At 43.4% G+C, this 22,719-nt stretch overlaps 1 protein-coding gene across 2 annotated transcripts in view; it reads right to left on the reverse strand.

The window, feature by feature from the left end:
- The window catches only part of LOC147666399 (uncharacterized), a 392,367-nt gene that overhangs the window by 65,668 nt on the left and 303,980 nt on the right, over positions 1-22,719 (reverse strand). For both annotated transcript variants that reach the window (XM_086949092.1, XM_086949091.1), the window contains exon 10: positions 2,969-3,067. In XM_086949092.1, coding sequence (XP_086805218.1) covers positions 2,969-3,067 — 99 coding nt within the window. The remainder of the gene's footprint in view (positions 1-2,968; positions 3,068-22,719) is intronic.

Below are 22,719 nucleotides of genomic sequence, written 5' to 3' on the forward strand. Positions count from 1 at the left end.
GCCAAGTGCTGGCAAAAATCAATTTCCAGAGTGGGAAGTGTAATGGGTCATCACAAAATATGGTGGGGGTGAAGGGAAAGGTTGTCTTCACAGGGAAAAATAGTTCAATGTCAATTCCAGTTAGAGTTCATGAATTCCAAAAAGCAGTAAAACTACATTCAAATGTATAATCCAAAATGTGAGTGTACTTTCACTACTTTCTTTGGAATAGGCCCTACAAGGCCCCATTCACAAAGAAAGTAGAAAGTGGTAAATCTGTCCTTGCCGAGAGTACTTTCACCTGCGCACGAATATACTTTCTCAGACATCCCCAGGGATATGTCAGAAGAGCTGCACCAGGAGTCAGTTTCAATGGTATGCCTGGGAAGGTCATGTGCCATCCCCAGGGGGATCCTATTTCTGCTGCGTTGAGTTTTCCATAGTGGAGAACTCCATAGAGGGGAAACAGGATTGGCTAACACACACACTCCCCTCCACCCTGTGGGTAAAATATTTTCCCCATGGAGACCCTTCAACTACAGCCCCACCAAAGCTGGGGGTGACCAATACCATTCCCACCATGCAAAGGGCTCTACAACAACCCACAGCTAGAGTAAAAATCGGACATTTTCAGAAGTCTATGAATGCCGACAAACATTCATGTTTGTGGCCATTCACAAAGTTGCAAGGCTAACCACGCCTTGTAACACCCACTTTCCCACACCTTCAGTGAGATCTAATGGTGTGGCGAACCTTGCATTCGTGGCTAAGATTGCAACACATGTAAATAGGCTTATGCCTGCCTGGAATCCCTGTGCAATTTCTGGCAGGCTTTAAACAGGTAAATTTTGTTGTAAACTATTAATTGCATATATCACCAAATTTACCTTTGTGAATAGGGTCAACGTCAGAAGAACTTTTCATAACATGACAGGAAGGAGCGAGACTGCAAGGGGTTGAGCTAATTTATTTGCATATAATTAACAGATTCAAGTAGAAAATGAAGTGTGTGGTTCATTTCAGACTCTTCAGAATGCCAGCTATTGTGTAAAACACCATTATCGTGCCCCCAAAATTGATGCAGTAGCAAGGGTCCTGGAACAATTTTTTGAGAGGGTGTACTACCATTAATGCTAAATCACTGAGGTGATAGGGATTGTGAAAAATTCAAGCTTCGTACAAAAAAATCAGTATAGCAAATGTGCCACGCCCATTCAGCAGGAAAGTGGTAAGGGTGTGGTATGTAGCTGATGGTGCATTGTGGAGCACTGCTGTGATAGCGCACTGTCGTTTACAGACAGCACATTTCGGTTGAAATGGCCACTAAATTTGCATAGACATGCAGTATTACTGGTGAAACTATATAGCGTAAAAACGATAATGTGTGGAAACTGGGTTGCAGTGAATATATTAATCACCATGGGAGCATTTGTAACCTGATGGATATCTCTAATGTCTGATCCGAGGCTCGAGCCTGTATTAGCGGGACCCTGCCTGCAATAAGTAACCAGCAGCAATCACACACAGCACACTGAGCTACTGCTCTGTAAGACGGGGACCCTGTCTGCAATAAGTAACCAGCAGCAATCACAGCACACTGAGCTACTGCTCTGTAAGACGGGGACCCTGCCTGTCATAAGTAACCAGCGGCAATCGCAGCACCCTGAGCTACTGCTCTGTAAGACCCCAACACTGTCTGTAATATTGGGGAGAGGATGTAGCCTTACTGCTAGAGCGGTCGACCTCGAATCTGGGGAATCTGGGTTCGAGTCTCAGCAACGACGCTTAACATCCTGTGATTCTGGGCACATCACTTAATCTCCCCGTGCCTAACAAAAAATGAATGTGTCCTTCTGTAACTAAACTGGTGCTCATGTAAAGCGCTCTGATACCCGATGTCTCAGGTCTGCTTCGCACTATATAACATTCTCTATTTCTCAAAAAATAAAAAAGTAACCAGCAGCAATCAGTACTCTGGGCTAACGCTCTTTGACAATGGTAGTCCTTTTTTCAAAGCACCCTCACATAATGAGCAGCAATGGCCCAGTCACGCATGAGTCACCACCCCTGGCAGGCAGGTACATCGAGACCCCAGGCAGACCACGAACATGACTAGTAAGTAGTACAATGGAGCATTTCATGACCATACATATTCCACGTACACTGGCACAGGAAGGCAGCAACCTGGACTAGGTAGAGAATGTGCCTCAGCGGGCAGAGTCGTCCCTGCGGCGCACCGGGGGATTGCCCGGTGCCCGCCACGGCCAGTCCGGGACCTGCAAATAGGGAGTTGGGGATCCGTGTTCGCGATTCGGCATCGGCGTCGGCTCCACATTCTGTGATTCTGCGCAATTCACTCAATCTCTCAGTCTAGATACCCTCATGGGTGATAAGCAGCGCTATATAAATCTACAAATGTATAATTTATTTATGATAGTACAAGGTCTGTGGTGAGCAGTGACAGAGATTGAATCCGGCACAGGATTTCAAACTGGTGCTATTTTTTTTGCCTTAGGACAACAAAAAGGGCGTCCAGACTCTTACATCAAGCACCCAACTTCACTTACAGGAACTGCTGGGAAAGAGAAATATTTCAGCATGATACTGTGAGAGACCCGGATTATTGGACTATGTAATAAACCCAACATCACAGCTAGCAGCTTTTTACCCAAAACGTGGAGAATTGTGCTCTAAACAGCATTATTTGGCACCATGTTTTAGGGGATATGTCTGGGAGTAAACCCAATTGACCCTCTTGAGACAGGGCCATGTCTGTTCGCTGTGTTCTCGAGAGACAAGGTGGGCTGATGCGAATACTTATTCCAGGGCTGCTTCTATTTCCCAGGTCAGCTCACGTTTAACGTTTTGTGTCCACTGATAAGGTCACCTACCAAGTATTTATCAAAAGATTTCAACTAATTAGTTCTACCTTTGGCACAGCAATATATCAATCCTTTACACATTTAGGTGCACATTATGTATTTCTTACCTGCACTGCATTGAAGATTAAGTCAAATCCTAAAGCAATGCTCATCCTTTTCACAATGAGAACTTCCTCTGCTGCCTGCTTTGCCGTCTCCAGTGTAGTCTACAAGACATGAAAATGAGAAGGGTATCGGAAACTTTCCAAATGGAGGCACTGGCAAGATCATACTTATGTGCTCTTAGGAAGCACTCAGAGGTGTCCCAAATAAAGGAGCACAGAAGGGCCGAATCCCTGCATCGCCTCTGATTCAAACTGCCTGCTCAGGGGGGTATATGACTATTTGCATCTGCCTCAGGTCCCTCATCAACAAAAAATATTGAGTATCTATAGGCAGGACCTCTGGAATTATGCAGTTTTGCTGCAGCGTTTTCTACATAACAATGGATTTGCTGCATTCATCACATAATCCATCCTCTGATGCATAATCTGCAGATTTTGGCAAAAAATGTTGTTTTTGGCAGAAATTATCAAAACTTATTCCAAGCATAGCGGCACATAAAGCCACGCCCTTCTGCAAAAGTTGAGTGGTCCCCTTTTGTGGATTATTGTGTATTTGGATGTTAAACTGGTACTAATGTAGTGAAACATTTGCCCAGAGGGTGTTAACCTGAGTAAAATGTCGAAATAAGGAAGTAATACTATCGCAAAGTGTGCCGCATTAGTCTGCATAATGTGCCTCTTCTTGCTGCATAATTTAGTCAACCCTGACACATAATTTGGTCTTCCACTACCATATAATTCTAGTGGCCCTGCTTGTAGGCAATTCTGTATGCAGTATGAGCTAAGCAGAAAGCACATCAATTCATCACTCACTATTACATTCATAAAGCTTCAGTGGCGACTGATGACATTTGAAAGTGATGGGGTGTAAAAGTTTGCAATGAGTGCCCAGTGGCGAGCGAGCGAGCCCTACTGTCATAAGAGTGCTGAGGGGCGTTCTTCCCCCCAAGAAAACTTTGAAAAAAAGAGTGGGCCAGGGGTGCATTTTCAAGCATATTTGAGAAAGCAAGGTTAATAAAGCGCTTGAATATGTAGTTATGCCATCAATAAAGAGATTTCAGGAAGCTTCAAGTGATTCCATCAATTAAAGCCAATACCAGCTCCTAAAAACCCTTTACATTCACTGATTGACCAGTTGCACACATTTACATTTCTTTCTGGGAAGCAGGCACACTCACAGGCAAGATGGCTTGTTTAGCTGTCTACCCCACCCTCAGTTTCACACCACAGGAGACTTGTGCCTTACACTTCAGCTGAAGCATTTCAACTGTCAGGACGGTTGTCTTTTCACGTCATGCCCTTCCGATCCCCCCATTTGACAACTGGATCACACAACATGACAGCGAGGCTCGGCCTTGGAGTCTCAAAAATGCGACTCAAGCCTGGCCGCAGCACTGGTCACGAGGTGTGGGTCTCCATCTGGTCTCGTCTCTCCTTCGCCCGTACCTTTGTGCAAACAACGTTTTGCAGCCATTTGACTTACGAAGATGGGAGGGGGGAGACGAGACTGCTGCTAACGCTTTATTTTTTGCAGCGTCCTAACTCACATTTAGCCTGTACAAAATATCATGGTATGAAGCAAAAGTAGTAACACCAACTGTGCGACCAAAATGTCCATTTAGATTGTACAGAAGACACAGAATATAATGAGTACAGAGGTACTTTGCTTGACTTTTCATTATTCATTTCCTGATATCACCATTATTTACAAGAAGCCATCCCTACCTTTAGTAGCCCGCTCAAAGGAATAGTAAAACTTTCAAAGGATAACTCGTGTCAGATAAACAAATAACGACAGACATGCTTGCATCTGGTCAACAGTATTCCATAGTTCAATTCGATAAAATGCAAAACGGTGGCATTAAATCAAGCTGAAGAGCACAGAATACATTGTCATTGGCATGTGTTCCTTCATGCAAAGCATTTCTCAACAACATTTTCTTCACATTTATTATGGTGGAGGATTGAGATGTATATGGCTCTGCCACGAAATGGGCAAGGACATGATTAATTTCATTCTGTGATAGGGTTTTTTGCACAAGAACGAATTAGGCATTGCCATGCATTTACATATCCATCACGGTACCTTTAGAATGCCTTTTTCTGCATGGCCAATTTTCAGCTAATTAATGCTCTAGTCTATTACCTTGATTATATTTGAAGGTATTACGGGTCTTTTTCAATCTCTACCTGACTAGCGAGCTTGCGCATTTACAACATGATTTCCCAATGAGTGAGTTCACCTCTTGGTGAGATAAACCCTCAGCCCTCTGACAAGAAAGCTAAAATATAATGATAGGTCCCCACACCCACCCAATAGATGAGCCATGCTCAGCCAGCGCACCAAATGATGAAGGAGCGGCCCTTCGTTCTGTTTATGATGAAAGCAATCGTTGCACAGTAACACACAGATAAATAATAGCTCCTGCTTTAGACAGACATAACAGGAAACATCAATTACAACGAAGGCATTACTACGCATAACGTTTACAACGGGGCACTTACCACGTAAACGTCTTTTCCACGCTTATGCCTTCCACGATCGTCTTTACCACGCAAGTTACATTCCGGTCAACCTTCATACGTTCTACGTGTACGTAAAAAAAGAAGTCCTTTTATTTTTTTTTGTTAGAAGTCTTTTCACGCATACCTTAAGAACGTGATACGTAGAAAAGGCATGGGTGGTAATGGGAAAAATTAGAAAAGGGGGCTGGGGGTGTCTCCCCCCAAAAAAACAACGAAAAAAATGTAAAATATGTTTTGGAATCAAAAATTAAAAACGAAGACAAACGCTGACTGAATGTGTAATTTAGAATGTGTATTACAAATTAACAAGTGACCTTCTTTGACGAATTATTCAGCCATCTTGCTTGGGGACACGTTTTCAGAGGTTAGTGAAAGTGACGAAAGACAAACAATGTCACTTCTGAAGACATATTTTTTTTGCCTATCCGTTTCATTATGTTTATTTTAGTGTATTTTTGGGCATAATGGACGTTGGATGCTTACTAACGTTTTTATGCGTAGTAAAATTCTGCTTTCTTTTATTCTGCATGGTAAAGACATTTGCAATGTAAAATTCACGTGGTAAAGCCATGCGTTGTATTTGAAATCGTGGTAACATCATATATTATATATAAAGTTAACGAACAGCGAGCATTTTTTTGCGCTCACTCCATCACATGGGTCCCAGATTGATCAACCACCTATTTCGAGTGCGAGCTGATGTTCGCGCCAGCAAGCACTAATAAAGTTACCATACACAACCTTTTTACAAAAAACGCTAAACATTCATATAGCGCATGCGCGAACCAGCACGTAGTTTGAATCGACTTTCGGAAGCGAGCGGAGCGAGATCGCTTCGCGGAGCAGAACAGTTAGGATTAACTTGAACAACAACAAGGTGAGGAACGGCGGGGCATAGTCACCCGACAGGCAAGATAAAGCCGTCAGACTATTTAAGTACTGCTAGCGCCGAGTAGAAGCAGGGACACCAGCATCAGATACGAAGCATCATAGTGAAATGAGCGCGTAACAAACAGTAAGCTCCCATCTGCACATAACAAACAAGACAGACACCCCAGATACTTGCCTTTAATTGAAAGGACAACACATCGGAATAAGTTAATTCCTACATAATAGTCGAGCATTTAACTACACGTAAGAACATTTAAACATGAGGTTACATGAACTTAGAAAATGTTTTGTTTGTTTAATTTTAGACGTTCCCTGACGAAGATGCAGTTACGCACCGAAATGCATTGGAACAATGGATTGTCTTGAGTTTTGAATGAAGTGGAGAAAATGTGAATAAAACACTCTTGTTTTTGAACCAAACATATCGTATCGAGTAAACATTATTCAGAGGAATTTAAGTTGAACTTTGAATTGAAGCCATAACCGCTGGAGATTCCAGCTTAAGATTACTGGTGCCTAGGGTGACACACTTATGACGAAATAAGTGTGCAACTTGAAGTTGAAAACATCATATATTCGACATAACATGCCCCATCTATAATAATATTAAATTAATAAATAATGGGCTTTGTCTGACGGTGGGAGAATTTTTGCTGTTGCATAAATGAGAGAATTAGTTCCTCTGTTAACGATTGCAGTAATGTTCCACCCGTGCATGCCCCCTCCACTTTCACCGCCAACATAAATGCGTTTTTTTCACTCAATTTATGGAAATTCCTTACCTCTAGGCTCTAGATCAAAATTCGGGAAAAACTTGACCTCCCTGTGATACAGCTTGACTCATTATTTTTAGACGAATACAGAGATATGTTAATAACCACAGCCATATATATCCCTGAGAACCAGAACAGAGCAGGCACACAACACACTTTAACAACCGACCTCCTGCCTCTATTTATTACTGGATTAAACTTGCAAAAAGACAAAATGCAACGCAATTTGCAATCCTCCAAACATTAAGCACACCAGTGACAACGCACGGGATCTCTCGCAACTAAGCAAAGAGAATATCTCAAAATACATATCCCCTTACTTGTTTGGACTCGGCAGCATACACACTACCGCAGCCTAAAATCTTAAAGGGCACTACAGTCCCGCAGCATTTTAATGTTGTTGGTTCCCCTTTTTTAGCCTACGAGGATATTTTTGTAACTCTTTTTTCCGTTCTTTTTTAATGCAGTTGTACAACCCACGCTGCACGTAATTTATAACTTTTCAGAGCCTGCGTTTCTGTCTGCAACTTAGAAATGACGTCAGAACATCCCTGGTTCGTGTTGTGACAGCCAATCCAGACACTGCTCTTGCTGTTACACAGCATTAGAGCAGCGCCAGGATTGGCTTGAGAAGGCAAATTCACCGCTCATTAGGAGACCGGGGGTTGGGCTCTGATTAACCCCTGCTCTCCTAATGTGCAGGTGGAGAGAAGCCTCCTTTTAGCATGTCGGGCTGGCCGCAGACAGGTAGCCGACCAACACGACATGCGTACTTTGGGCATAGGTGCCATGTGCGCGCTCGCTCCAGTATACTACCGGTGTGTGCTATCAAAATTGAAACCCCACACAATTCACAGCCGTTGCTGCCCGCGGCTGAATGCTAACTGCCGCAGGCGCAGGCACTTGAAAATGAATGCAAACAAAGTGTTTTTGAAAAGGGGGGTTCAATATACGAGTGGGGCAATGTCCCAACGCTCAAACCAGGAACCGCCCCTTTAAAGCTTTCTAAACATTAACAACTTTATACCAAGTTCAAAACTCAAGAAGCAGCATTTAGCAAGTTCGGTCATTGCTGAATGTAGACTGTGCCCGTGAGGGGAAGAGCACACAGCGGTATACCCCTGACATGAGAGCAGCCTACTTATAACAGGATCGTATGGCTGAATGGTTTGTTGAATGTTCATTGGCTTTTCCACTCAAGTGGCAAGGTCTTCAGCAGGTGAGACAGTGATGAGAAGTATAGCTCCCACTACTCTCTCCTTGATATAGACCCATCATAGCACTTTCTCGCCCACTTGAATATGCCTGTGCTGCAAGGCAGGCATGGCAGATTTTTCTTTTGCAGGGCTCTGGTCAACAAACTGAAGTGAGGTCCTTCCTAGGACAGGGGCTTTTTTCAAAGTTTAAAAAAATGTCCTGCAGGGAAAATGAAAACACAACTTAGCCAGAATCTAGCGCCATTTAAAGACATTAGCCGTGTTAGCTGTATCATTGTTAATAGGGTTACTTTGCTTTTAAATCTATGAATATATGTTGTAGCACAGTCCCTCAGAAGGCGGAGACCTGGGGAATAGTGACCCCCTTCAGATGGACCTGGTGCATGGGCTAACCATGTGATGTAACGTGCAGCTATAAATAAGACATTTTAGCCTCCATCAGCTTCAATCCAGTATACTTCACAAGCACGCTATTTACTTCAGGGCTGCAGTAGAAAAAAGCATTTTACAACCACCACCACAGCAGTCGTATCATAATAGGGCGGGCGTCTTTTCGGGTTGTCACTTGCCTGCAGCGATATTGGTCGGACGCTCTCCCGACGACTATCATAATGAGGCCCTTAGGTGGCACAATCATTTTCAGTCTCAGAAGAAATTGAAAGAATATGTGGTATTCTCAGTCTCCACCACACTCTCCGCTGCCTAAGATGAGCCCATGCCTGCATAAGAAGAGCCTGGACACGTTCAAACTACTGCAGAGGTTTCCAGCAGCCTCAGGGCCTTAGCTTGCAAGTATATCCTCCTGGGGAAAATATATACTTGTCCCTTTAGAAGTGCTTCAGTTTAAGGCCAGACTACTTAGCAGTAATCTTCATTTTACTTAGTTGTCGATCCCTCATTACAATGAGAGCCTGCTAGATTTAAGTCAGATAGATTCCCTTTCCTGTCTGTATGTGTTTCTTCTTGTATGGGATTTTAAGTGGCAAGAGAAACATCACTGGACCTGAGCGGATATCCAAGTCCTCACTATGCTTCTTCAGAAGAAACCGATCTCAACATTTCAGAACTGCTTTAAGACGTTCTGTAATGCCACAGAGATGACTTAATACCATAATGATTACTATTAAGTGATCTGAACATTACCTCTTCATCCTCCTCTTCCTCACTCCAGTCCTAAGAATGAAAGTTCCAGGCACACTGCAAAGCTCTATCAGATGCTCCATGTTTTCCTTTGTCCCTGGTGTTTCCCCGGTATTATGCTTTTTGTCAATATTTTGTTAGGCCCCTTACCTTTAAGAACCCCTCAAATAGCAGATCAGTGAGTTTCTGGGTCATCCTTTTGGTGAACTCTGAGTTGAGACCCTCCACTGAACTGCCCACTCAGTAGTCTCAAGGGGGTAGCCGCTTTTAGCTCACTTTCTGAGGGCGATGGTAACTTCATAATTTGTAGGCTCCCGTTGGAGCTGCCTACTGTTCTCCCACTGTAAACTGAATTAGAGAGGCTTTGGGCAGGCTGCAATCTATGTTTTTTAAATAATGTAATGTTTGCAAACATTGAGCTGAGTCATTGAAAGCATATCCCTTAATAAATATTATGTTGAGTGAATTACTGTGAAAGCCTTCACAAACATTACTGGTGCATGTCACATTAGGTTTACCAATAACTGTTCACAAACATATGTTTAAATGTAAGAATGGTATTTAAAAGTTGGAGTATGAATGCGGCCCACAGAAGTAACACTAGCCCCCCACATTATTTTGCTGTTCTTTCTTTTAGCCCAAGGAATCTTGCTAGAACAGAGCCAGGAGATTGTACCTATGACTCTACAGAACCATCATGGAGCCCACCAATGGAAAGCTACAAGGAACAAGGCAAATGTAGATTTCATTTAATCCTCTGGTGATTGCACCCTCTACCCCCATCAATATTTCTACACCACTTTCCAGGAAAGCTGAGCAATTTATCTTTATGGAATGTCAAGAAATGTCTCCAAACGTTCCCTCTTGCTGGAAACCTCTGGCAATGGAACACTCTTCAACACAAGAATGCCACGACAAAAAACACCACCCATTGTCATGAATTGCTTAAGGATTTTAATGCCTAGCGCGTTTATCATCACTTAGGCGTGGAGTACAACCTGCTCCACAAGAAACCTGATCAGTTCCTAAATAAAAAAGGGAACTAATATAAGGCATATAGGGGCATCTGTACTACAAGCATCATGATTCTATCACTTGCAAGAAAATGCAAGCACATCTCTTGTTTCCTATCCTAATGAAATCCATCATCCAAGTGACACAATGCTTCAATTGTGTCTTGGCCAACCAAAGGCATCAATCACTCCTAGGGGAAATCGTCTGTCTTGCCCAGGACAATCCCATGCTATTGAACAGGGTTTTCATCCTAGATCAACTCAATAATGGGACCGATAACCCAGCTAACACTTACCTTCAAGGTATTATACAGGATATGGATAACTCGGGCTTCCACCAACAAGTCAAATAATCAACCCATTCCTGGGACTATATTCTGAGCCTCTTTTACTCCTTGATCACTGAACGTCAGGCTATTGACTGCTAACTTATCTCTTGGGCGACCATATTACAGTGTGGTTCCTACTCTGAAATCATCCATCTCACCAAATCCAGAGTAGGACACATTAGAACCCTTCTTGTGATTTGCGAGACACCATGAAAATAATCTCTGATGCCCCCTCGTAGAGCAAGCCTCTAATGAAAAACCTTTATATATATATATATATAATAGCTCACAGACACCAACCAATTGCACACACGAGTGGGTGCACACGAAAACGGGGGTGTACCCGTTTTTTTATTAGCGCTCCAAAACTCCCAGGAAAATGACTCCAAAGGAAAGTAGCACACGCAGGGGAGGTTTCCACAGGTGTTTAATGAAGAAACCAACAGCAACGACGCGTTTCGCCATGGGGCTTCGTCAAGTTGTGCAGAGAGCCGAGGCGTGCGTCGGATTTAAAAGGACACCATGTGAATACATGAAACAAAGGTAGGACTATGCAGTACAATACATTCATGGTCGCCATGTTGGAATGGTGAGATTAAAGTAAACAATTACAAATGATTCAAAACGATATCGTCATGAATACCATTATTCAGCAAAACCAAATAAATGTGCACAATTAAAAGCCTGTTTATCAGGCCCAATAATATCGAATATCCAAATGATAGCCATACCCTCTTAGAAAGAAAGAATTCAGCCCGTGATGGGCAGCGTGACACCTCCACAAACTTTGCAGAATACGCTATGTACATCATAAATAGGCAAAGTCAACAAAATGACGCATGTGGCAAAAATCCACCATAATACATGCGCTTCAATCTTCTAAACGAAGGATAAAGATGCATATACGATATGTATGTTGATGTGGAGTAATGTCTCGTTGTTATAACGCCCTGGATGGGCAACAATCAATGTCTCAAGTATATACCATGGAGTCAATTTCACAATATATTACTGTAAAACCATTAAAACAATATGTTAAAAACATATTAGATACGAAAAGGCACAGTCAAAGAAAATGAGGAAAAGCAGCAATGTATGAGCTAACAGTCACAGGAAATCGTAACCATACAGTTAATCTAAATGGACTGCTAATTCTTCATGCATGTTGAGGCCATTCGGGTACTTGCTCTGTAAGTCTATAATGTACCTGGATTCAAGTCGTCTAAGTTTGAGTAGACGATCCCCACCTCTAATGTTAAATGGCACACTGTCAATGCATGCATAAGCTAACAGGTCCCTGTTACTTTTGTGCATTTTGGCAAAATGCCTGGCTACCGGGTAAGCCTCATCCTTCTTAGCAATGGCCCGCATGTGTTCTAATACACGCAACTTTACTGCATTAGTAGTGCTGCCAATATATTTTAGGCCGCAAGGGCATGTCAAACAGTAAATAGCGTAGGGCGTAGAACAAGTTAGAAATTTGCTAATTCTTTTCGGAATGGTGACACCCGGTATCTTGTAAGTAAGCGTCCGCTTACTATATTTACAAGCCTTGCAACGGCCGCAAGGATAAAAGCCATTGAGGACAGGTAACTTGGATGTTGTTTCAGGTACAGAATAGTGACTGGAGACCTACAAATCCCCTTATCACGTTTAGAAAAGCTAGATCCTTACGAGATCACCTAGTCTCCAGTCACTATTCTGTACCTGAAACAACATCCAAGTTACCTGTCCTCAATGGCTTTTATCCTTGCGGCCGTTGCAAGGCTTGTAAATATAGTAAGCGGACGCTTACTTACAAGATACCGGGTGTCACCATTCCGAAAAGAATTAGCAAATTTCTAACTTGTTCTACGCCCTACGCTATTTACTGTTTGACATGCCCTTGCGGCCTAAAATATATTGGCAGCACTACTAATGCAGTAAAGTTGCGTGTATTAGAACACATGCGGGCCATTGCTAAGAAGGATGAGGCTTACCCAGTAGCCAGGCATTTTGCCAAAATGCACAAAAGTAACAGGGACCTGTTAGCTTATGCATGCATTGACAGTGTGCCATTTAACATTAGAGGTGGGGATCGTCTACTCAAACTTAGACGACTTGAATCCAGGTACATTATAGACTTACAGAGCAAGTACCCGAATGGCCTCAACATGCATGAAGAATTAGCAGTCCATTTAGGTTAACTGTATGGTTACGATTTCCTGTGACTGTTAGCTCATACATTGCTGCTTTTCCTCATTTTCTTTGACTGTGCCTTTTCGTATCTAATATGTTTTTAACATATTGTTTTAATGGTTTTACAGTAATATATTGTGAAATTGACTCCATGGTATATACTTGAGACATTGATTGTTGCCCATCCAGGGCGTTATAACAACGAGACATTACTCCACATCAACATACATATCGTATATGCATCTTTATCCTTCGTTTAGAAGATTGAAGCGCATGTATTATGGTGGATTTTTGCCACATGCGTCATTTTGTTGACTTTGCCTATTTATGATGTACATAGCGTATTCTGCAAAGTTTGTGGAGGTGTCACGCTGCCCATCACGGGCTGAATTCTTTCTTTCTAAGAGGGTATGGCTATCATTTGGATATTCGATATTATTGGGCCTGATAAACAGGCTTTTAATTGTGCACATTTATTTGGTTTTGCTGAATAATGGTATTCATGACGATATCGTTTTGAATCATTTGTAATTGTTTACTTTAATCTCACCATTCCAACATGGCGACCATGAATGTATTGTACTGCATAGTCCTACCTTTGTTTCATGTATTCACATGGTGTCCTTTTAAATCCGACGCACGCCTCGGCTCTCTGCACAACTTGACGAAGCCCCAAGGCGAAACGCGTCGTTACTGTTGGTTTCTTCATTAAACACCTGTGGAAACCTCCCCTGCGTGTGCTACTTTCCTTTGGAGTCATTTTCCTGGGAGTTTTGGAGCGCTAATATATATATATATATATATATATATATATATATATTTTACCTACTGGCAGTCGCCAGTAGGTAGTTGTAGTTAGGATTTTTTTCAATGTTAAATCTCAAAATTCTATTTGGAATAACTTTGGCGCCGGTTGACGAATCTGACCGAAAATTTCCTCAAAATGGCCTCGCGACGTTCCGGTCCTTCCCTGAAAGTTTGGGGGGGATTCGTCAAGCGGGGGCCGAGATAAAAGGGGGGTCCCAAAACGCGTTTTCCCCATGTTAATTTCCATAGGGCGGTCGATTTCACTTTTAGCCCGAACGGCTGAATGGATTTCCACCAAACTTGGCAAAATTGTATGGACTGGTAGCCCGATGTGCCTTTGCTATGTCTCAAGATATGTGCTCCAGTGGATTTTGAGTAATTTAGGTTCAAAAAAATATATATCTCTATAGGCGCGCTCCAGTGCGCGCACCGGGGAGCGCACCAAGGCGCAACACGCGACTTGCGCGCGGAAAGCTGATTGGCTCACGGGTGTCTGTAAACATTCGAAACAGTCCGGAGCGGCCGCCATCTTGTGTCTCGGTAGGATCGAGACACAAGAGGTGACATAAAAAAAGGGAGAAATGACTATAAGGGGGCAGGGTAGACCCCCTCCTGACCCCCTAGGTTTGATGTGGGGGCTAAAATAGGGTCCCGCGGGGCATTTTAAAAAAATATTTTTTTTCGATTTGCGCGGGGGGAGCGCCCGGTACGCGCACCAGGAAGCGCACCGGGTAGCGCACCGGGGAGCGAAGCACGGGGAAAATACAGGGCCTTATTTATGAAGGCCTTGCAACAGTTTTGCGCCGCCTGTGCGTCACTTTTTGTGACGCACCAGCGGTGTAAATAAATGCGCCTCGTTGCTCTATATTTAAAAAGTGACGCATCTAGGTAGATGGGTCACTTTTTAAAACCCTGTGCCACATTATACCTGCGTCAGGTATAATGTATGCAGAGGGGGCGTTCCCCCGCAAAAAGCTTCGTAATAGTGACGCAGTGAAATCTATGAGATTTCACTGCGTCACTTTTAGGATGCTGCTGCGTCAAAATCTTGTGCCTGCCTCACAGCAGGCGTAAGACTGACGCAAGACCTTTCACATGGTGCTTTCCCCATGTGAAAGGACGCATTACTGGAGTTGCGTCACTTTTGTGACGCACTCCAGCAATGCGTCACTTTTGTGTTTACAGATACGTCAGAAATACTGACGTATCTGTAACTCCTTGCAACATGATTCGTCATACATTAAATATGACACATCTGGAATGTCGTAAGGAGTGCGCACAGAAAAGTGACGCATCGCTGTTTTCACGCAGCGATGCGTCACTTTTCAGAAATGAGGCCTCCAGTTTATTCACTGTGTCACCTCTACGACCCTTTCTTGCGTCGATACGTCCCTTTTGCATACATTACACCTGACGTAGGAATAATGTGGCGCAGGGGCTTACAAAGTGATGCAACTACCTAGATGTGTCACTTTGTAAATATGACTGAATAAGGTGCATTTTTTACAGCACTGGTGCGTCACAAAAAGTAACGCATTTATGAAGGCCTTGCGACAGTTTGCGCTGCCTGTGCGTCACTTTTTGTGACGCACCAGCGGTGTAAAAAAATGATCCTCGTTGCGCTATATTTAAAAAGTGACGCATCTAGGTAGATGGGTCACTTTTTAAAACCCTGCGCCACATTATACCTGCGTCAGGTATAATGTATGCAGAGGGGGCGTTCCCCCGCAAAAAGCTTCGTAATAGTGACGCAGTGAAATCTATGAGATTTCACTGCGTCACTTTTAGGATGCTGTTGCGTCAAAATCTTGCGCCTGCCTCACAGCAGGCGTAAGACTGATGCAAGACCTTTCACATGGTGCTTTCCCCATGTGAAAGGACGCATTACTGGAGTTGCGTCACTTTTGTGACGCACTCCAGTAATGCGTCACTTTTGTGTTTACAGATACATCAGAAATACTGACGTATCTGTAACTCCTTGCGACATGATTTGTCATACATTAAATATGACACATCTGGAATGTCGTAAGGAGTGCACACAGAAAAGTGACGGATCGCTGTTTTCACGCAGCGATGCGTCACTTTTCAGAAATGAGGCCTCCAGTTTATTCACTGTGTCACCTCTACGACCCTTTTTTGCGTCAATACGTCCCTTTGGCATACATTACACCTGACGTAGGAATAATGTGGCGCAGGGGCTTACAAAGTGATGCAACTACCTAGATGTGTCACTTTGTAAATATGACTGAATAAGGTGCATTTTTTACAGCACTGGTGCGTCACAAAAAGTAACGCATTTATGAAGGCCTTGCAACAGTTTTGCGCCGCCTGTGCGTCACTTTTTGTGACGCACCAGCGGTGTAAAAAAATGCGCCTCGTTGCGCTTTATTTAAAAAGTGACGCATCTAGGTAGATGGGTCACTTTTTAAAACCCTGCGCCACATTATACCTGCGTCAGGTATAATTTATGCAGAGGGGGCGTTCCCCCGCAAAAAGCTTCGTAATAGTGACGCAGTGAAAGCTATGAGATTTCACTGCGTCACTTTTAGGATGCTGTTGCGTCAAAATCTTGCGCCTGCCTCACAGCAGGCGTAAGACTGACGCAAGACCTTTCACATGGTGCTTTCCCCATGTGTAATATATATACTATATATATACTAGCAGCCCGCCCCAGCGTTGCCTGGGGTAGAAGGGGGCTGGGGGCTGCATTTCAGGTTTGCGTGCTCTCCCGCCCGCCATTACATTGTCTGTGTCCCGGACAATGTTGTGGCGGGCGGGGGCTGGGGCGGGAGAGCACGCAAACCTGAAATGCTGGCTTCCCCTACCCCCGCCTGCCCTGACATTCCCCAGCAGCCCGTGCCCCGCCCCCCCACCCCGACCCTGGCTGCCCCGGATTCTTTTTTTATTGTAGAACTGGATAGTAGACAGCCAAATGGATTGAACAATACTGAGGATCTGCACCATTTCCTCTGATGTCCTATCCACCAGCTATGAATGTTCCCTACATGTTTCCAAACTCCTGTATCTTTATAACAATACTCTGGCCCCTGTTCCCTTTTCCTTTTGTCTCAATACTGTTTTTAGTCTTTCACATTATAAGTACAATCTATTTTTTGCTTATAAGTTTTAAAACACAATATCTTGAAGGCATCAATATCTTCATTAGCAAGTAGCACATATTGGGTGAAATTTTGCAACTACTATATCATTTTTTTGCACTTTTTTTAAGGAAATACTCTCATGCTGCTATAAAACAATGCAAAGTGTGCACTTGGTTTGTACTTTTGCACATTGCGTAATTTTGCACATTTGTTATCTGACCGACTTAGGTAAATGAGGTTAGCCAATAATGAAATCAGGAATTCATTCCGTGATATCCATACAAAATTTTAGAGTGACAATATTTTAAATAGCTTATTTCTATTTTTATATTGTATTCTGTACATATGAAATGTTTATTTATTTGTCATTTTTTACTACATGAAGAATGATAGACATATATATTCAAAAATATATTTTTGTACGGCATATTTTATCAATGTATATATTTATTTATTTATTTATACCCATTGAAAAATATATAATGAAATCGGTGACCTATTCAATCAAAACAGGCATTTTAAACAATGTTATGATAATTGGTATAAATGTGCATTACGTTATCTTCTATCTTATAAGAAACTGCATTCATGCTGTAATGTTGTGCAAACCTGATATGCAAGTAACTGAATGAGGCCCTTAAAAACCACAAGTCCCAGCATACATATTTGTTTAGTATTTCCTCTATATCTATACATCACATGGGGAGGTGAAAGCATCACACAAAAAACTGTATAATAACTAAAAGTGGACTATATGTTTGTTAATTGAGAAAGAATACAAAGGTATTCGAAACGCGTCTGACAAACTGGTGAATTAAAGACCTGCATTTTCCACAATACTTGGAGTCTGTATTTCGTCCTTTGGTTGTGTTCCGGCTGGGCACTGCAGAGAGGTTCGGAGATATCTGGATATATATATATATATACTTATATATATATATATATATATATATATATATATATATTAGCAGCCCGCCCCAGTGTTGCCTGGGGTAGAAGGGGGCTGGGGGCTGCATTTCAGGTTTGCGTGCTCTCCCGCCCAGGCCCCCGCCCGCCATTACATTGTCTGTGTCCCGGACAATGTTGTGGCGGGCGGGGGCTGGGGCGGGAGAGCACGCAAACCTGAAATGCTGGCTTCCCCTACCCCCGCCTGCCCTGACATTCCCCAGCAGCCCGTGCCCCGCCCCCCCACCCAGACCCTGGCTGCCCCGGATTCTTACCTTGCCTCTGCTGCTCACACCGCCGGTCCATATTTCTCAGCTCCGCCGCTCTGCCACTCACCACCTCTCCGCCGCCGCTCCTCCTCGCGCCATATCCGCCTCTCTGCTCCGCCGCTGGCCTCACTTCACCGCTCCTCCCCTGCGCGCCATGTCCGCCGCTCCTTGGACACTGCTCCTCCCCTGCTCCTGACGTGACGACGCACAGTCGCGGCCGGCGCTACTTTGAGGGAACTACTTTTTGTAAAAATTTAACTTTTTATATAACGTTTATTTTTAAAATTTTTAAAGCCTATGACTATCTACACACCCTGCCGATTTCAACGGTGTATCGGGTGTGTAGATTGGCGCTGTGGGTCCCGAGTTTACCTTGCCTAAAGGTGCAAGTTCTCTCTTTATAATAGTAGTATAGATAGGAACCACGTGACTATCATCGTGAAAGACGCTTGTGACACTAATATCTACCTCTAGCCACAAGCTAGATGAATGATCAAGAAATTGTCAGCAAATAACTTAAAGGATGCCCAAGAATGGACGCAGCACAATAACCTTTGAAAATAGGGATCACACTCATTGCCCCTGTTGAGATATCCCCTTTGCTATTCACTTTGAAGGGTTCAATGGGGAACCCACAGTTTGTCCAGAAAGTTTGCAGCCTTCGAGGTTTGTCTAATAGTGCTACACCTTTTATCCCTCAGATAAACACAACTGTCCTTGTGCTCTCTCTAGTTGTGTCTCGACTGGAGTACTGCACTGCTTTGTATGCATGATAATAAAAAAAAGACAGGCCTTCTCTTAAATTAGGCAGAGAAATAACAAGACACCCTTAGATGGGACTGAAGGCCAACTCTTAATCAGACGTTTGAGACCTTATGCCTGGTTCAAAAGTCATTACATTAGCTCCATCTTAGCAAAGTAGCCAAGGTCTAGCAACCCTATCAAAACATGATTCAGTCACTGCCAGTCGATCACTTATGTCACTTGGAGTGATATCTGCCCACCCAGATTCAAATCTTTTGGCGGCACACTCTAGACACCCTTCGCTACACACAATAGAACACTCTTGCAGTTGCACCTCCTCTGTTTCGTATTTGGCAGTATAAAAAACCTCCCCAACGACACAGTTGCCAACCGCTCTCCTTCAGAACACTACAGACCACTTATAAGTCCAAAAATACACAGGCACTGAAGCATCCATTTGTTTGACTCAAAGTCTAGGGCTTTACAGTCCACATTACACCAAAAGGGATTTTATGGGATATTATGGACTTTCGGTATGGGCCCTGTCTCATCTTACTACCCTCCCTTCAGCGCTCCGTCTGTTTACACAAAACATGTGGTGCTTACAGAAAAACTTTAGAAAATAAAAAATAATTAAACCTAATGAGAACAAGCAATAAATGAGTTGGACATGCAGGACAGCGACTGGACAGTCTCATGATCACATATACGACCTCATCCAAATACAAACGTCCAGCCCGGTCATTGGTTCTTAGCTCAACAGGGCTGACTTAGTCCTTCATCTACCTGAGATTAATAAATTGAGCACTCTTAATTTACGTGTCAGTAGTATTTGTTTCTGTAAGTATGAAAACCGTAGCACTTGTTAAATGTATTTATTATCATAACTATCCCAGACCATTTATTTGAATTCTAGCCCTTTAAGAGCTCAAATATTTTGATTTTAAGTTTTGAATCCCATGCAGTCTACTATTACAAACAACACAATCGCACATGGCTGCAGAAAGAAAATATGACAGCTGTAAGGTACTCCCTTACTATCAAGAAGGACACTTTTAAGTGTCAACTTGAGCTATCAGCTTTATCTCACGCACTTAAAGTCTTCTGTTCTTGGGAGATGCCAGCGTAAGGCTCTGTCAACAAATAACAGAACACAACAAACAGTGCCAGAGAAGGAACATCTCCTCTCAAACTACAGTGGCTTGACTAATCCGTCATTAGCAGAGGTGACAACTGCAATCAAGTTAGACAGGAGTTAGATGGTCTTTCAAATTCAGCAATTACTAACTAACCTTTTATAGAGACACCCCCGCTTAATAAATGTAACCTCCGTCCCCACACTCTATCAAAGCATTAAAGAAAAACAAAATAATCGAGGCAGGCAAACACATTGTCACCAATTACAGTTCTCTCTGTCACCCTGCCACAGACCCTTGACACTTTGCATTATCACACAACAAATCCTGTTAATGGTGACAATTTCAAAGGTGGGAATGACCCGGCACACTTGGATGCTAAGCTACCCTTAGACAGCCTGGGTCAGTGGTTCGTTGGTGCTCTTTAATGAAAGTGGACCATGCAGTCCCAGAAGGAGGGATGGAAAGCAGAGCTTTCTCTAGTTTCCTCTGCTGCAGAACATATTGGTGCCCTGTAGGGCTGCCACTGCTGAAACAAGATGCAGTTTTGCATTCAACCCACTATAGGGAAATAGAAGAAGAAGGAGAACCAGGAATCGAGATAATCAAAAACCATCAGGTGTGGTATAAGTTTACCCGTCCAACCACAAATGCATGCACTGTCAGGAGTTATCACTGTTGTAATTCACAAAGCCATTTGCTCTCGTAAAGCAGACTCGGGGGCGGTAATGAGGCAACCTAAGCATTTTCAAAAGATGACCCAGAAGATGTACATCTTTTTATTCTGTCATTGTGGCTTAATACAATTTTCCAGAAGTCCCACGCAACAGGAGGGAAGCGAAGGATCAAAATGTGGCTTGTCTTGTGAGTTTGGAGGTATTCTCAAACTCCTCTGTGACAGGAGGAAGAGAGTGACCCTCTCCCAGACATGCTCTCTCAGAACCCTGATGGATCAGTTGATGGAGTAGCCTTGGCAGGCAGCTTCACTGATCAGCAGCAGACTGATAGCAGACAAGTTCTACAACAGTACAGACATATGTTTTCACTGACTCCAAGTCAGACTACCTAGTGCACTCATGAAGTGGACACTGGAGAAAGTCTGCCTGTTAAAAATAAGATTTACAGGCAACCTGATCATGTCGGGGACTGTATCAGGACAGAAGTCCAGAAAATGTTAGAATTTGGAGTAATGGAACCTTCAGATAGCCCTTGGGCTAGTCCAGTAGTCCTAGTACCTAAACCTCACACCCAGGGTGGTAAGAGAGAGATGAGGTTTTGTATAGACTACAGAGGCCTCAATGCAGTCCCTAGGACTGATGCCCATCCAATACCCAGAGCAGATGAGCTCATAGCTATGTTGGCCTCTGCCAAATATCTGAGCACATTTGATCTAACAGCTGGCTACTGGCAGATCAGACTAGCTGATGATGCATATCCAAAAACAGCATTTTCAACCCCTAGTGGACATTATCCATTTTTTGGTAATGCACCTGCCACATTTCAAAGGTTGGTGAATAAAGTCTTGACAGGCCTGGAAAGCTATAGTGCAGCTCATCTTGATGATATTGCTGTCAATAGCTCCACCTGGGAAGATCACCTGATCCACCTGAAAAAATGTTTTGCAGGCCTAACTACCAAGGCTACTAAGTGTCAGATAGGGCAGAGTCAGGTTGTGTACCTGGGCCACCTTGTAGGTGGAGGCCAGGTTCAACCATTGCAAGCAAAATCCAGACTATAGTGGACTGAGTTGCTCCAACCACCAAGACTCAGGTCAGAGCATTCTTGGGCCTGACTGGGTACTATAGGAGATTTGTCAAGGGGTATGGTTCCATAGTGACACCCCTGAATGACTTAACTTCTAAAAGAATGCCTAAGAATGTTCAGTGGACAGTCAGCTGTCAAAATGCATTTGATGACCTTAAGCAGGCCAAGCGCACTGCACCAATTCAGCAAAGTCCTAACTACTCCAAAGAATTCATTCTACAAACAGATGCTTCTGAGCTGGGGGTAGGGGCTGTGCTATTACAACTGAATGATGAAGGTCAGGACCAGCCAGTAGCTTTTATTAGCAGAAGGCTGACCCCTACAGAGAAACGTTGGTCAGCTATTGAGAGGGAGGCCTTTACTGTGGTTTGGGCTCTGAAGAAGCTGAGGCCATACTTGTTTGGTACTCACTTCACAGTTCAGACCGACCATAAGCCCTTCTTATGGTTAGAACAGATGAAGGGTGAAAATCCCAAACTGCTCAAGTGGTACATTTCCCTACAGGAGATGGACTATACAGTGGAACATAGACCTAGGAGTAACCATGCCAATGCAGATGGACTCTCCAGATATTTCCACTTAGAACATGAAGACTCAGCTGGTCAACGTTAGTTTAATGTCTCTGCGTGTGGGGGTTGTGTAGGAGAGTAGGGTCTGCTTCCTATGGTTACCCCCACTTTTTGCTGTTTCACTGGTTTTTCGACTTTAGTCTTGCTGTGGCCTTGCTAATCAGGACCACAGCCTAGCTGTTCTCTCTAAATTGATACCATAAACTTCAGTTACATACCAGATTGGTTACTGTGTCACCCTTGTGAGTCCCTGTATATGGTACCTTAGGTACCCAGGGCATAGGTACTCCAGAGGCCTACCAGGGGCTGAAGCATGTATTATGCCACCCCTGGTTAGCCTTCCAAATTGGCA

The sequence above is a fragment of the Lissotriton vulgaris genome, unplaced genomic scaffold, assembly GCF_964263255.1.
Source record: "Lissotriton vulgaris unplaced genomic scaffold, aLisVul1.2 SCAFFOLD_532, whole genome shotgun sequence".
Taxonomy (NCBI): Eukaryota; Metazoa; Chordata; class Amphibia; order Caudata; family Salamandridae; genus Lissotriton; species Lissotriton vulgaris.